General features: G+C 42.7%; 1 protein-coding gene across 4 annotated transcripts in view; it reads left to right on the top strand.

The window, feature by feature from the left end:
* The window catches only part of MYRFL (myelin regulatory factor like), a 126,082-nt gene that overhangs the window by 71,902 nt on the left and 37,518 nt on the right, over window positions 1-16,662 (top strand). For all 4 annotated transcript variants that reach the window (XM_019455084.2, XM_019455083.2, XM_019455082.2 and 1 more), the window contains exons 11-13: window positions 2,943-3,143; window positions 12,145-12,253; window positions 13,004-13,113. In XM_019455084.2, the coding sequence (XP_019310629.2) occupies window positions 2,943-3,143; window positions 12,145-12,253; window positions 13,004-13,113 (420 nt within the window). The remainder of the gene's footprint in view (window positions 1-2,942; window positions 3,144-12,144; window positions 12,254-13,003; window positions 13,114-16,662) is intronic.

Here is a 16,662-nt window from a genome sequence, read left to right as displayed (position 1 = left end):
TATGAGAGGCCCAGCTTTCAGCCTATCTCAGCTTTCAACATGCCTTTCTCACTAAGCTTAATCATTTCTAGCTTTTGATTTAAAGTGAGAAACATGCGTCTCTTCCTTTTACTTCAGTACTTAAATTCCATTGTAGGGTTATTAGTTGGCTTCATTTTAATATTCTTGGTCTCAAGGAATAGTGAGGCCCGAGGAGGAGAGAGATGGGGAAATGGGTAGTTTGTGGAACAGTCAGAATAATACATATAACATTTATTGATTAAGTTATGCCATCTTATGATTTGTGGCATGGTTTGTGGCTCTCCAAATTATAACAGTAATATTAAAGATCACTGATCACCGATCACCATAACAAATGTAATGATAATAAAATTAAAAAGTTTGAAATATTGCGAGAATTACCAAATGGTAGCAGAGACATGAAATGAGCAGACACTGTGACATCCATAGTCTATGGTGCAGACAGACTGGCTTGATTCAGGGTTGCTACAAACTTCAATTTGTAAAAAAAAAAAAAAAAAAAAATGCATAATCTGTGAAGTGCAATAAAGCAAAGCTTAATAAAAGGAGGTATGCCTGTATTGGTTGGACAGTAGTTGTTATGCACAGCAGTGTTTTAAGGATAATTTGAGATTATTCCTCCTCATTTTTGCAAAGTATTCCCATATATGTGATTTCAGTAAATTCCCACGACGCTGTGAGATAGGTAAAGAAGTCATTATTATCTTTATTCTTCAAAGAAAAAAGCCAGTGCAGAAAGGTTAAGTGACTGCCCCAAGGTCACACAGCCAGTTTGTGTCATAACATAGATTAAAATGTTCAGGTTTTCCCTACATATATGGGGCTGTGGGATAAATAATAAAAGTATTTGGAGACTTTGATTCATTTCAGTGTTTGATATCAATGAACCACCAATGGACCATATGGGAACACAACTTCATAATTCCAGAAAGAGCTAGTACATTAGTTTGTTTTGACACATTAAGATTGCGGATACCAGAGAAGGGGGAAGAAAGTTTGCAGATTTTATGACATCTCCCATTAATGACGAGGAGGACTCCTCCATAGGTCTATATATTTAGCAAATTGCAGATATGCGGCCCTTTCCCAAATGATCTGAACATATTTTAGGGATCTGAGTTTTCATCTGATGAAAGCCAAGTGAGATTGTTATAATTGTTCCAAAAAATTGAATCTACCTTATCTGCTATTCCAACATGATATCAAGTTTATGATAACAATTATTCCAAAGCTCATTAAGAAAAAAAAAAAAAAAACCCATCACTGTCTATTTTGTTTTCTTGTAGTGGCTCCTTATGTTCAAGGTAGAGCAAAATACATCAACATTTATATGGTACACCTTGGTTTTAGTTGACTGCTTGCTATAGAAGGATTTGGGTCAAAGCCAATTTGCCATTCACAACCCAGGGGCCTCTAGGGACCTTGCAACAAAGTTCTTTGCTTAACTGACACAAAATGATGTTCAAAGTTGTTACTTCTTTTCTGCTTTCGCCTATCAAATGTCAATGGTTGACTCTTCCAAGTAGCTTGGGGTTCAGACAGGTGAGAATGAAAACCTTGAAGACTCCTACATGTGCTTCACCTGAACCCAAACTAAGAACTAAACTTTATGGGTTTTTAAAAAATTATTATTTTAAAATCAGTAGCACATGCTTGTGGCAAAAACATTGAAACAATACCAAGAGAGTATAAGTTGAACAGTGAATCTCCTTCCCAGATCAGTTTCCCATCTCCCAGTTCCTGGCCTTGAAGAAACCACTGTTACTGGTGCCTCAAGTATTCTCGGGAGATGATCTGTGCATATTCAGGTCCTGAGTTTGCAATGTCCCCTGGGCTGCCCAGAAAGGCTGAAAGTCAAGACTTTGGTGTTAGCGTTGACTTCTTAGATGATCAGGGTCTATAGTGCTTGTCTGAATTTGTGACAGCCTGCCTCAAGCACACAAAAGTTTCACATTTAGAAGAATAGGCCATCATGTTAAAAACATTAATTCTGTTGTGAGGATTTGGAGGGATTCAGAGATCCCTACTTAAAGATATTTGGCAATACATTCAGCAGCCCCAGGAGGCGGGGAAGAGGGAAGGCAGTAGAGTGAAGAATCCCTCAGCAAAGGATTTCATTTAAGAGCAGAATCTCCAGAACTTTGTCTAATCTCAATAGTTTCACTTGGATTCTCGTTGAAGACTGCATTTGGCCAGGGCTACTTCTGATAGGAGAAGTCAGAATCATTAATAATTAAAAGAAGTATAGGTCCAGCTCCAGAATTTACTAGCTTTGTGGCCTTGGGCACAGAGTCTTTTCGATTATCTGTAAAATGAGGTGAATGGTACACATCTCCTAGAATGGGGATGTGCACTAGACACAACAAACGTAGCTGTTGTTATCCTTTTTCAATGTCATCTGTGTTTGGGGAATCATTGAGGTGTATAAGTATATTTGTCCTGTCATTTGCTTGTCAATTGTGTATGAAATCATAAAGTGTTTTGAAACTATAAAAGGGCTAGCTAAATGCAAAGTATTTTTATTTATCTGGGCTTTAATAAACTCATAGTATCTTCTGATGTAAGGTTCTGGTTTTAAATCCTTATTAATATTATCATCCCTGAAAAGAAGGTCGTTTTGAGTTTTCTTCTTCCTTATCGTCCACCCAGTATAACTTACACGTTCTCAACTCCACGTAGTTGCAATAGAGACTGGACGTCCCAAACCATGGCATGCTGAGCTCCTGCTCATGGGCAGCAGAGCAGTTAGAGGCTCTCCTGGTGCCACAGTTATTTGGATATGTCAGAATGTCCCATCCGATATATGATTCGCAGGTGAAAGACTTACAGAACATTCTGTTTTCCCCTGCTCTGAGGAATCAAGCAATCATCTATTTGCTACTGTAACTTCAATGGTAACATAGTTCTGTATTTTTTTCCAGGCCTCTAACCCTGGGCAGTTTGAAAATGACAGTGATGCATTATGGCAGCGAGGACAAGTTCCAGAATCTGTTGTTTGTCATGGTCGAGTGGGAATCAATACAGATGCGCCGGATGAGGCCCTGGTCGTCTGTGGCAACATGAAAGTGATGGGGACAATTATGCATCCCTCTGACAGCAGGGCAAAGCACAATATCCAGGAGGTGAGCACAGGGCAGGCCTTGGGCGCCTCCGCTGACACCTGAGTCAGGTGTGCTGGGCACTCCTGGACTCTGACACACCTCGCACAGAGCGTCTCTATATGTCACCTGTTTATAGGGGATGAACACAATGCGTAACGGTTATGAATGTTGGAGCCGACAGGCATCTCTGCTGAAAGGGTAATGTAGCTCCTACCCAGGAGAATGGATTCACCTGCCAGGAGCAGTGGGCAGTGACAGCATAGCAGTGGCTTCCCAAGCAGAAGTCTCTGAGCTATTTTCCATGGGCCATTGCCCTTCCTTCCACACATTGTCAGCCGTTGAAGCTTGCCTTTTCCTTTCTGTCTCCAAATGTCCATCTCCCTGTTCATCTGAGCACTGTCTCAGTCCAGTCCCTGCCTGTATTTCTACTAGACCCCCAGCCTCTTCCTCCCAGAGTCCCTGGGACCAGCCCTGCCAGCCATTGTCTTCCCCATTCATTGTCCTTCTCCGAGGAGCAGTTGGAGAAGCTCCTCTTCCCACCCCTAGCCTCCACCAAGGTCAATCCTGTCGCCTGAGGCTCCAGACCAAGACCTCCTCCCTCTGTGGAAAGACAGTTACCCAGTGGAAGGCAGAAATCAGGCTCATGAATCAGGTGGTGCTTCTCCACTTTAGGCTCGCCCTGGGCGGAACAACCCCGCCCCAACCCAGTGCCTTTATCTGTAAGATGGAAACGGTGCCTCTCTGCTTGACCCCGCCAAGTCCTTTATTTGTTTTTACACATTGAGATAAGAAGAAGTGAATCACCATGGCAAGTCACAGCTGCTATGAAGACGTAAGAGATTAGGATTAAGATGCTAATCCCTTAGCCAGGCCACTCCAGGTTCTAGCTCTTCCATCCTTTAAGTCTGTTTCCCATTCGCTGCTTCTATCACTTCTCCACCTTTGCACTCACACTGCTGCTCCTGTAAGCGTTTTTGAGGCTGTGGCGGAATTGTGTTTTTAACCTCCTTCCCTTATTCTTTTTTCGTGAATAGGAGACACAATCTGTAAATCATTGGCCATTCTTCCAGACCGCATTCCTTTCCCAGTGCAAATCTGCCCTGGTGTTTCCAAACCGGCCAAGGAATGTCCTCCTTTGCTGAGTGCATTCCAAAGAATGGTTGTAATTGTAGACTTTTATACTGATTGCAAAGCTGTGGTTCATGTTCGAAGAGCTGTGACCTGCTAGCCGGATGGGAACTCTTAGGGCTAGAAAGTTCTCACGTATATTGCCCGATTCCAGTCCTAGATACTGTGCTTTTTTGACTTCTAGAGAGAGATGAACTGTCTGCGTTTCAGATCACAGCAACTGAAACTTATTTTTGCAATTGGCTATACAATTCCCTACAGGTCTTATCTAAATGCAAATGGGAGATAACAAGCTGGGAAAGTCCTCCACAGCTCCTCTCGCCACTGTTAGGCTTTCCCCACAGTTCGCTTACCAGATGTCTTCGGGCGCTGCCCCTTGTCCGAAGAAAACATATTGTCTTAAAATAACAAGCTTCCCTAGAACTTCTCAAATCCCTTCCATGACACCTTCTTGTGTAAATAAAATGTCACCCCAATCCAGGCTCCAAATGTGGAATTTCTGTCTCCCCTGCCTGCTCACGGCAGCGTGATGGTGGAAGGAGGTTTAATCCTGATTCGGGCAAGCGCTGGCCCAGGAACCTTCGCCCAGAGATGTCCTGTGCTTCTGTTTATTCTCCTGTGAGCAGGGAAGGCTCATGTTCAATTCACTTGTGTTAAGGGCTTCTTCTAAGCTCATATACGTGAAGCATTCTTTAGCGGGACAAATAGATATTATCATTATTTACTTGTATAAAATGCAAATTACATGTAATTCATTTATTAACTTATTTCATATTAATATATTTGTTTTTAATAGGTCTATCCACATGTATGAAATATAGATCTCTAGAAATCTTATCGTAGAGGCTGCTTTTAGGCAACAGACTTGAGCAATGGAATGTAGAAAGGGCTCACAGAGACCACGATGCTGAACACAGACAGACCGACCCATCAGGTGACCCACCTCAAAATATCCATAGGCCTTAAGTAACCAATGGGCTACTTACAACCAGGGACGGTTACCAGGAAAGGGAAAATTCCATATGTCCCCATGCCTCCTTGCCTTCCCCATCCAACTACAACCCCCATCCACCTATCTCACTGCAGACAGCCTCTCCCTCACTGCCTGCCCCTCCTCCTGTGGTACATTCACTAAACTTCTATCTCCTTTGTTCTGCGTTGGGTGAATTTTTTCATAGCCCGTGCTGCCAGCGTCCACCCAATCGAGTGGCCCCACATTTGGGGGCCCCCATCCAATGGGGAGAGACGCACTTACCAGTCCTGTTCACCATTACAGACAAAAGAGGCAACGATAATGCTGATGATGGGGCTGACAGATGTGTGAACTTTGTCTTCACCTCCTCCTGACTCAGTTTGCCCAACTTTTAAGAATAGCCATTCCTCCAAATGCTCTGGGAAGTGGGCCCTTGGTTGATCTGATTACAAGCATAGGACTCGAGGCAATTTCTCATTGGTAAAGGATGCATGATAACCAGAGCTGGCTTCCAGATGAGCTGTTGCAAAACATAGTGGCCAAACACATTGCCCAGTACTGTGATGATTGGGGGAGGGGGAAATAAATATAAGTTGCTTCCTTGCCCCGGCTCTGTGCATCCTCACTCAGGGCAATGGAGGTTGTTTTGTAGGTGTTAAGCACATGAGCACTCTGCATAGAGAGTCCTGGTGGAGATCCCTGTGCTCATCTGGACACGTCTACAAGACATGGAGAAGATAAAGCAGATGTGACTGAAGCCCGTGCCCTGGACCCACTGGGAAAATGAGGTCGGCCTTAATGAGGAGCAGTCTAACATATCCCAACATTGTGTTTACTGATGTGACTACAGACTGCAGAAGGAAATGCAGCTCTTTCAATGGAAACAGCAAAATTAGGGTGGAGATGATATGCTGGAAAACAGAAGAGCGTGAAGATCACCAAGGCCAATGCAAAAAAAGTGAGGAAGCTGAAAGTTGAACGCATCAATGCAATTTTATGATGAAGGCTGAAAACAAGGTTACAAGAGATTCCAAAATAAAAACCAGGAACGAAATCAGTTAAGATGAAAGGCTCCAAGGGCCAGGAGCCAGATGCAGAAGTTCCTCAACTTGGGGTGAGCCAGTGTTACTCAAGCTGCTCCTGATGCGAGACTAATAGTCTAGGCTGTGGCCAGATGGTGGATAACAGGATCTCCCTCCCTGGACAAACTGTGGAGTCCCACAGACAAGAATGACTTTTCTGTGGTGCAATTCTGGGGTTAATGATAGAGAAGCCTTACAGACGTCACCCGCCGCTGCAAACTGAGTGAGTCCCTTTGATCTGGGCAGCACAGGGGCTGGTCTGCATCGTCTCCCTTGCTGAGGAGTGCACCTCTGAGCCCACCGAGCTGGGAGTGGTGACGAGATGGGCACAGCCCTAGGCAAGAATGCCATGGACTCCTACTGTTCTTACCCAAAGTTCAGCAGTTTTTCAAGAATAAATGCTTCTCAGATTGTAAAAAGAAAGAAAGAAAGAAAGAAAGAAAGAAAGAAAGAAAGAAAGAAAGAAAGAAAGAAAGAAAGAAAGGATAGAGAAGCTTTGGGCGTGAGGCAGCATGACCACGATGGCCATATACATTCAGGGTCAAAACTTTCCGAAACTGCTGTGGGCAAGGTCACCTCAGACACCTGAATTCAGCTTCTAGCTTCTTACTCAACCCACGTGGATGAGCAAGGTGTGGTGTTAAGTGTTGGCCAGTGTTTGGCTCCTGGAGGAGGATTCTGAGAAGGCACAGCCCTTGCCTCGAGGGCTTTCCCTAGGTCAAGTGTACACAGAGGGAGTGTGCAGCATGGGCAGTTTATATTTAACTTTGGAAAGTACAGCCCCACATTAGAAACCAGAAGAGCATTGTCTTATAGAAACGTTGTTGCAGAAGGGGTTTAGATCCCCAAACCAACCCTGAAAATTTTCTTCAGCCAAAAGTCTCTCTGAAGCACAATGGTAATAATACCATCAAACCCACAATATGCTTCGTCCAGCAATATGCCTTCGGGGGAAAATGCATTAAAGGATCCAGCTTAGTCACCAGGGGTCATGTTCCCTCTGGGTAGCCTGGACAGCCTCAGTGAGGACACAGCCTCCTCTGCTTCCTGTTGGCAGCAAAGGTCACCCATGAGGGCTCGTGCAGGAACCACGGGGATAATGAAAAGTAGGCAAAGCAGCCACAGGATTCCCAAGGGTGCAGGGAATGGGGAACTGGGTGGGGCCTGGCTAGTGCAAGGCCATGCCACGCTGGCTCCTGATTGACAGGGATTGTTCTGCTGTTTCACTACCTTCATTCTTTCATGGCTTTTTCTTTCATTGAAGGTTCGGGGTGTCTATAACATGTGAGCCACTCTGCTGGGCACTCCAGAGGTCCTGAGATGAACTAGATGTGAGCCTTGCCCTCAAAAATAGAACTTTAAAAAAAAAATCTGAACTCCAAGTAAGAAATATTCATTGCATCTCCAATGCCTAGGATAGCACCTGGCACACAGTAGCTGTTCATTAAATATTTGCTGAATATAGGAGCTCACCGTGATAGCTGTGTGCACAGGGCAATGTGAGATTGTGACTGCCCCTCCCTAGCATGGCCTGCAAGGCCCTCCCTGCTCTGGCCTTAATCTTTACAGTCTAGTAATGCCAAACTCCACCCTGGTTGGGCAGACATCATTCAGGGAACTTACTCCCTTGGCACTTTACTCATGGTGTTCTTTCAGTCTAGCATCGGGTCTTGTCCTCACCCTTTCTGTCCCTTCTTTCTACCCTGCATCTTTCCCTGACTAACTCCTTTCTTAAATTTATTCGTATGAGGTTTATTTATTAAGTTATTAATTTATTTAAGAAATGTTAGTTGAGTGTCAACTACATGCAAGGAATTGTACTAGAAACTGGTGATTTGGTGGTGAGCAGAAAACCATGGCCATAGATTTGTCCTCATCCTCAGGGGGTATATATCCTATAGGGAAGACAGATAATGAAGGTGACACAACTTTGTCTGGTGATAACCGTGATAAGCACTATGAAGAAAAACAACAGCTCCCATTGGCACACAAGGCAAAGGGACCCTTCCTGGTGTTGGAAATCAAGAAATGCTTCCCTGGTGAAGGGATGTTTAAGTTGGGGGAGAAGGTAGGAGTGGGAAGGAAGAGCTTTCGAGGTTGGGAAATGCCCTGAGCCAAAGGCCTGAAGTGAAAGGAGCAGAACTTATTTGAAGATCAAAATAAGCCAAGATCTCAGTGGGGTTTTGCCATCTCTAGGAAGTCTTTCTTTATGCTCCCCTAGGAATATTTTGGGGTCCTCCTTGGAGCTGCCAAATTCTCGATCCATAATTCCATTTTCATCCTGCATTTCTCACATTTTCATTTATGATGGGTCTGTCTGTCTAGTCCACAGACATTTAGAAACAAATTTTTTAATGTTTATTTTCAAGAGAGAGAGAGGCAGAGTGGTGTGAGTGGGGTGTGGGGGGGGGGGGTGCAGAGAGAGGAGGAGACACAGAATCCAAAGCAGGCTCCAGGCTCTGAGCTGTCAGCACAGAGCCTGATACGAGGCTCAAACCTACAAACCGTGAGATCATGACCTGAGCTGAACTCAGCGGCTTAACTGACTGAGCCACCCAGGTGCCCCACAAACATTTTTTTAAAAATTTCATTTAATAGTTCTAAATTTTAGGAAACTTGGAATGTGTAATCCCAGAGAAACAGTATGCTACAAAGTCAAGACAATTAGAAAACTTATTTATTCGTTTTCATTTTGTTTTAAAGTTTTTCTTAATTTTTATTTTGCTTATTTATATTTTATTTGAATATAATTAACACACAATGTTACATTAGTTTCAAGTGTACAGCACAGTGATTCAACAATTCTGTGTGTTATGCTATTATCATCACAAGTATAGTTGCCATAAATGGCTATTACAACCCCAGTGACTATATTCCCTGTGCTGTACCTTTTATTCCCATGACTTTTCCATTCCATAACTGGAAGCCTGTATCTTTTTTAAAAAACTTTTTTTAGCATTTATTCATTTTTGAGAGATAGAGTTTGAGTGGGGGGGAGGGTCAGAGAGACAGAATGAGCCACAGAATCCAAAGCAGTCTCCAGGCTCTGAGCTGTCAGCACAGAGCCTGACCCGGGGCTCGAACTCACAGACCGTGAGATCATGACCTGAGCCAAAGTCAGATGCTTAGCCCACTGAGCCACCCAGGCGCCCCTGGAAGCCTGTATCTTCCACTTTCCTTCACCCATTTTGCCTATCCCCACCGTCCCTCTGGCAACCATCAGTTTGTTCTCTATACCTGCTTTTTGCTTGTTTATTCATTTGTTTTGTTTTTAATTGTGTTTGTGTTTAATTCCACATGTAAGTAAAACCATATGGTATTTGTCTTTGTCTGACTTATTTCACTTAGTATAATACCCTTGAAGTCCATCCATGTTGTCTCAAATAGGAAGACCTCACAATGTTTTAATGGCTGAGTAATAGTCCATTGTATGAATATACTACATCTTCTTTACCCATTCATCTAAGATTGGACAGTTGGGTTGCTTCCATATCTTGGCTACAGCAAACACAGGGTGCATATATCTTTTTGAATGAATGTTTTCACTTTCTTTGGGTACTCCTCAGTGGAATTACTGGATCATATGGTATTTCTACTGTTAACTTTTTGAGGAACTTCCATACTGTTTTCCACAATGGCGGTACCATTTTAATTCCTACCAACAGTGCACAATGGCTGTACCAATTTACATTCCCAACAACACTGTACCAATTTACATTCCCACCAATAGTACATTTTTCTCCACATTTTGGCCAACACTTGCTATTTCTTGTCTTTTTGATTCTAGCCATTCTGGCAGGTATAAGGTGATATCTTACTGTGGTTTTGCTTTGCATTTCCGTGATGATTAGTGGCACTGAGCATCTTTTCCTGTGTCTGTTGCCTCTCTGGATGTCTTCTTTGGAAAAATGTGTATTCAGGTTGACTGCCCATTTTTAATCAGATTATTTGTTTTTTTGTATAACTTCTTTATATATTTTGGATATTAATCCCTTATCAAATATATCATTTGCAAATATCTTCTTCCATTTAGTAGGTTGCCTTTTTGTTTTGTTGATGGTTTCCTTCACTGTGCAAACGCTTTTTATTTTGATGTAATCCCAATAGTTTATTTTTGCTTTTGTTTCCCTTGCCTTAGGAGACATAAAATGTTGCTGTGGCTGATGTCAGGGAAATTACCTGTGTTCTCTTCTACGAGTTTTATGGTTTCAGGTTGCACAATTAGTTGACCACAAACTGTTAAAAGCAATCACTTTTTAAAGTCCCAGCACTTAGTGTAGTGTGTGGTAAGTTGAAGGTGACTGTTAAATGTTAGTTGAATAATACAGTGAATAAATGAATTGAACCAGGCTTTTGATGACAGCAAGTATCAAAATAACAGTGAGCTCAAAATTATACTTCCCAAGAAGTACCTGAAATAGAGTTTGCACAGTTAACCAGGTAAGTGTCAAGCCACAATTTTTCACAATCAGCCGAACTAGTGAAGGACAGGGAACTTTTAATGATATCGGAGGAGCTTTCCAACTCACCCAACAGAGTGGGTCAAGGGAGGAGTTGAAGGCCATTTCAGGGTTTTCATAAAACAAGAACAACAAAGCAATTTTGGTTACTCTAATACATGGATGAATGTCAAGGCAGTATAATTTTAATTGCCAAGAGACCACTGGTTTTGTAATCATTATATCCTAAAAGAAAATTATAGCCTAAGAGAAAATCCTAAAAGAAAAAGGGTGGGGTGCCTGGGTGGCTCAGTCGGTTAAGCCTCTGACTTCGGCTCATGTCATGATCTCACTCTTTGTGAGTTTGAGCCCTGGGTCAGGCTCCGTACTGATAGCTTGGAGACTGGAGCCTGCTTCAGATTCTGTGTCTCCCTCTCTCTGTTCCTCCCCCACTCGCACTCCGTCTCTCTCTCAAAAATAAATGAAGATTTAAAAAAATTTAAAAAAAAGAAAAGAAAAGAAAAAGAGCTACCAGCATTTTACTTATAGAATAAGGTCATTATAAAAATTGATTCTGCTATTACCATGAATACATTAAAAAAAAACTCAAAAGGAAATCCTTTGAATGAAACATATTTAGCTTTAGGAAAAATTCACTCTATTGTGTATTACTATCATTTTGCTGGGACCCAGTGACATTATTTTGAGGAATTGGCAGTGGAAGTTGGGAATACCTTCAATAACCTGTAAAAGAAGTGAGCTCAGAGAAGCACACCATCACTGACCAGAGTGGTTTGGGGGAGAAGCCGTCTGTAGGAGAGGAAAGTCTGGATCTTGGAAGGTCCAGCAGGTGAACAATACAGCCTTGCAACCTGCCACTTGAGGAAATTTTCTCCAGTGAAATGTCCAAAAGCAAATCAATGGTATAGTAGTTATATCCATTCCTCAAAGGTTGTTACTTGAACTAAGCATTTTCAGTTTGTAAATACAAGGTTGGCCTATATTTATTTGGTGTTTATACTGTATGTCCATTTGGAAATGATCCCTTGCAATCTTGAGTGGAGATTTTTTCTCTCTAACGTGATCAGTCTCCATTCTCAGAAGGAGAGTTCACCCCTCAAAGGAGAGAAAAAAGGCAAGAGTAGTGAATGGGGGAGCTTTCACCCTGTAATTTAGACATAAAAACTCTGTCTCAGTTTGTCAGTGGATGGAAGTCATTGATATGGACCTTGAAGCTTTGGTTTCTCTGAGGAGAAAAACATAAACTTTCCTTAAAATAGTTCGGACAAGAGGAAAGAACCCTGCTGTCAACATTCCTAATTTCTCTGGGTCTCTTTGGGCATTGATTTGAATGGGAAATATCTAAATGGGTGAAATCCGCTCTTCTTTAATTAAATCAGGTTGACACAAATGAGCAGCTGAGACGAATAGCCCAAATGAGGATTGTTGAATACGACTACAAACCAGAGTTCGCATCTTCAATGGGAATAAACACTGCCCATCAAACAGGTATGCACACAAATTCCCTTTTTAATTTTGTGTTGTCAACTCTTAAAAGTTCAATTCCCTCTTTATGTGGAGATTGTGTGCTATGGCATTGATTTCCTCTGTGAAATCCATAATCACTAGAACAGGAAAGGTGAGAGAAATTTCTGTGTCATCTTGACTCAACACCCCCATCCTTACTCCTACACTCCAAGGTACTGGCAGAATATTTTGAATACATTGTTTCTTTTCACTGGAATCATCTTGCTCAGAGCTTGGGGGCGCAGATCACAGCTCCAGCTGTAAAAGGCAGACCCGGGAGAGGGAGAGGTGTGGAATAGGTCAGTCTAGGTCAGAGAAGGGGCAGAGTGGTGTTTGTACTCCTATCCAGGAATCCTAGAGAAAGAGGGACCATTTAGGTGGCAAATCCTCCTGCAAGAAAAGAAAGGAAATCAAGCTAACGCCCCACCCTTACTTCTATATACAGGGATTTGAAGGTATTTACTCCCTCCTTCCAAAATCCGGCCCAGAGTCTCAAGGAAAAGTCAAGAAAATGACACCCCTGCTTTTAATCCTATGGTGGTTATGGGCTCAAAATTCCTTCTTTGCTTCAAATGTATCATAGATCAAAGCGAAAGCTGTGAGGGGATAAGCATGTATTTGCAAAGATGTCCTGGCGGGGGCTGTCAGCCTTCCATTTTGATGTAGGCTAGGGAGGATGTTCTCCAGAAAGGTCTTTTCCTGACTAAACCTGTTGGGAGTGTTTGTGTCTAGGAATGATCGCCCAGGAGGTACGAGAGATCCTGCCCAGAGCTGTAAAAGAGGTCGGTAATGTCACCTGTGAAAATGGGGAGACACTGGAGAACTTCCTCATGGTCGATAAGGTAACCACTGAGTAGATCTGCCATTGGAGCTATGACCCCATGGTGAACCCCTTTCTGTGGTACCACATGCACTGAAACTTCCAACCAGGAAACAAGACAGTAAAAAGAAAGCTTCACTCAGCTATGGAGTAATTGGTATCAGTTATGCTAAGCTGTTCAGAGGTACCAAAAAGAAGCCCTGTAAGGCAAAAAAGAAAAAGGAATATGTAACAGTGACAGTAGAGTGGAGCAGGTCTTAACTGTCGGAGAAAAACTGGCCTGGGGAAAGTCCACTTAACAGGAGCACAACTAAAATGTGACCCAATGTCATGTGAAATAGTGACAGCAAGATTTAATCAGCCTTGTCTTAGAAAATGGAACTCAAACTTGAGGAAGTGTAATTTATCTCATCTAATATACTTTAGGTTATCATTAGGATCAAATAATTAAATTCTTAGCCTGATTAAAGGCTGAATGGAGTGTTGATTTTTCTTTTCAAGCATAGTTTTTCAACAAAGTTGTGTGTTCCATTTTCATAACACATAAAGTGGGTCAGTCTTAAAAAGATATTCATGAGCCTCATCGTTTTTTCCCAAGGGCCCATCTGAATTCTTTGATATTCAAATGATTCTCTTTTGAAGGAATGTCCCCATCTTGTAGATGAGCTCCCCTTCTCTTGGTAAGGGGTCTAAGGCTGTCATTCCCTTGCTTGCCATTGCTCTGTGTGTGTGTGTGTGTGTGTGTGTGTGTGACTTGAGTGGTTCTCCAAACTCAGGTTTATGAATTCTGTGAAATCCTGCATTTTTTGCAAGGTTGGCAAATTCACCCTGCTGCTGACATGCTGTACATTGCACTGTTATATTTGATGCTGGAGGGAAAACTGATTGACATGGGGATGTTATAGTTGTAGGGAGAGATGTCTGAGTTGAGACTAATTTGTAATCTGTCAGTTCACGGGGGCAGTGCTTCTCAAACTTCAAAGTGTACGTGAATCAGTGAAGGAACTTACAAAAATACGGACTCTGATTCAGCAATAATGGGGTGAGACCCAAGATCCTACCTCTCTAACCAGCCTCTAGGTGATGCCAATTTTTCCACCCTCTCTGGTCAGCAAGCCACACTTGGAGTAGCAAGGTGGATAGGTGCCTTTCCATGCTGGGTCCTTCCTCGGTCTTCTCCCTACAAGTGCTTGGACAACAAATACTTAGATAATGGGCTTGGATGGCCTGCTCTGCCCCAAGACTGCAAGGACAGAGGGGCAGAGGTCAAGTTACTTACTCCTGCTTCCCAGACCCATCTCGAATAGAAGCAGCTCTTGGTCATGCCCTCAGACCTGGGCTACCCTTGAGAGGTTTATCATGAGAAATCTATTTTTAATAATAAAGTACTGAAGTTTCCCAATTATTTACTTAAAATATAAGATAAGGGTGGGGTACCTGGGTGGCTCAGTTGGTTAAGCGTTCAACTTTGGCTCAGGTCATGATCTCGCGGTTCATGGCTCTGCGTTGAGCTCTGTGCTGACAGCTTGAAGCCTGGAGCCTGCTTCGCATTCTGTCTCTCTCTCTCTCTCTTTGTCCCTCCCCTGCTTGCACTCTGTCTCTTTCTCTCTCAAAAATAAATAGTAATATATATATGTATATATGTATATATATATATATATATATATATATATATGTATATATATACACACACACACATATCATATATCATATATCATACTATATGATAAGGGATGTTCTGAGGTATTCATGTAATAAGGTCATCCTCACTGTCTTGCATTTCCAGAAGCTTCCTGGGTGAGAGAAAAGTATGTAGGCACAGCCATCAAGCTCAGGGTGCAGCCTTGGGAATGTGTCATTAGGCTACCAAGGTAGGGCTCTTGGGGTTACTCATTTGGTAGCAGCCATATCTCTTTTGGCTGTGGTCCTTTGCTGGAATACCCAGGGAAGAGATTTCTGTGTTTTCTGTGTAGGTAACATCCGTCCAGGACCTTATGATTGTCACTCTTCAGGAAAATCATTAGTTCTCCCCTGGCCTCGTGTCTTCCCATTCCCAGTTGAGTTGAATGAGGATAGTCAGGATTATTAGCAACAGCAGTTCCGAGGGCTACCCACTCCCTCAGTCCCCCAGAGAGGCTACAACCCAAATTCATTCCTAAGAAGGCAAGCCTAGAGCCCTGAGAAAGTAAGCGTTGGTATTCCTATTGCAGGCAGCCAGGCTCATTTGTCATTTGAGAAGCAATCCATGCCAAGGCAGCATTCAGTTTATAAGTAAATCAAACTGACAGGAGTCCAGAATGGACAGGTTGTGATTCTCTGAGTAATAGGATCTTGTAGTGATTCAATCTATGAGGACATCACCAAGACCACCCTCGTTTACAGAATCTGTAACACTAAGAGCAGGTGAACACCTCCATGCTCTGAAGCCTGGTCTTCCACCTTGGTTCACTTCTGAGGATAGATTTCAATTGCTGGTTTAATCCTCAACACTGTGAAATATCCCTCCACTACATTATAAATACTTCACAGAATATCTCCTTTATTCTTTCTTATTAAGAACATGGGTAATGTGACTCCTACTGCCCCATGCTGTTTGTTAATTGTACAATAGACAAGATATACAGGGAGCCTCTTGGTTTCCTGGCCTCCTACCCATTTGTGTGGGTGCCATGTTGGCCTTGGTTGCCATATCCAGGACTGCTTGTTTTAAGGAACTTCTTTAGGACTTCCTGGGCTTCGTGTACCATAGTAATAGGTCAGGTTCAGTTACAGTTTCTCCCTCTACACTCTACTTCTCTTCCACTGAATGTCCCATTTTTATTTTTTTATTTTAATTTATTTATTCTTGAATGTTTGTTTTGAGAACAAGCATGAGTGGGGGAAGGCCAGAGGCAGAGGGAGAGAGAAAATCCCAAGCAGGCTCTGGGCTGACAGTGCAGAGCCTGACATGGGTCTCAATCCCACAAACCATGAGATCATGACCTGAGCCAAAATCAAGAGTTGAACGCTTAATCGACTGGTCCACTTAGGCGCCCCTGAATGTCCCTTTTTAATAAAGAAATTTTTGTTGAAGCTGAAGTGCAAACTAGAAATGCACATGAAAATGTTGAAATGTTGCTCTCCGTGACTGCGCTATATTTTCCATATGCACATTTTGCAACGTTATGCCCAAGTAAGAAACAGAAATGGCTGGATCTTTACAGACTGCCCATGTAACCAACCAGAGCTGGAGATTAGTGCTGTCGGTCAAAGTTGGTATAAGTCTCAGCACAGATGACTGTGCACGATGAACTTCTCTTACCTGGGATAATTTGCTTCTTCTTACAAAATCCTCATGGTTCGTGTACCCCAGTGAAAGCTCAGTGATGGGAGGGGGCTGGTCCTGAGAGCCAGGAGCCATGGCAGGTGACCACCGCAGTCTAACCCTGCATTAGACCGTGAGGGCTTCGCTGTTTGGCTTACTCATCTGTCTCTTCGCTTGGCAACTTTATTGATTTCTGTGATTATTTAGGACCAGATGGCTACATTTCTTGAGCAGTATTATTAGGTGTGTTTGGTGTAAGAAAAATGT

Source organism: Panthera pardus, unplaced genomic scaffold (genome assembly GCF_024362965.1).
Source record: "Panthera pardus isolate Hobbes unplaced genomic scaffold, ASM2436296v1 HiC_scaffold_6, whole genome shotgun sequence".
Taxonomy (NCBI): Eukaryota; Metazoa; Chordata; class Mammalia; order Carnivora; family Felidae; genus Panthera; species Panthera pardus.
Note: the sequence above shows the minus strand (reverse complement) of the source record. Positions and strands in the feature narration are given on the sequence as shown.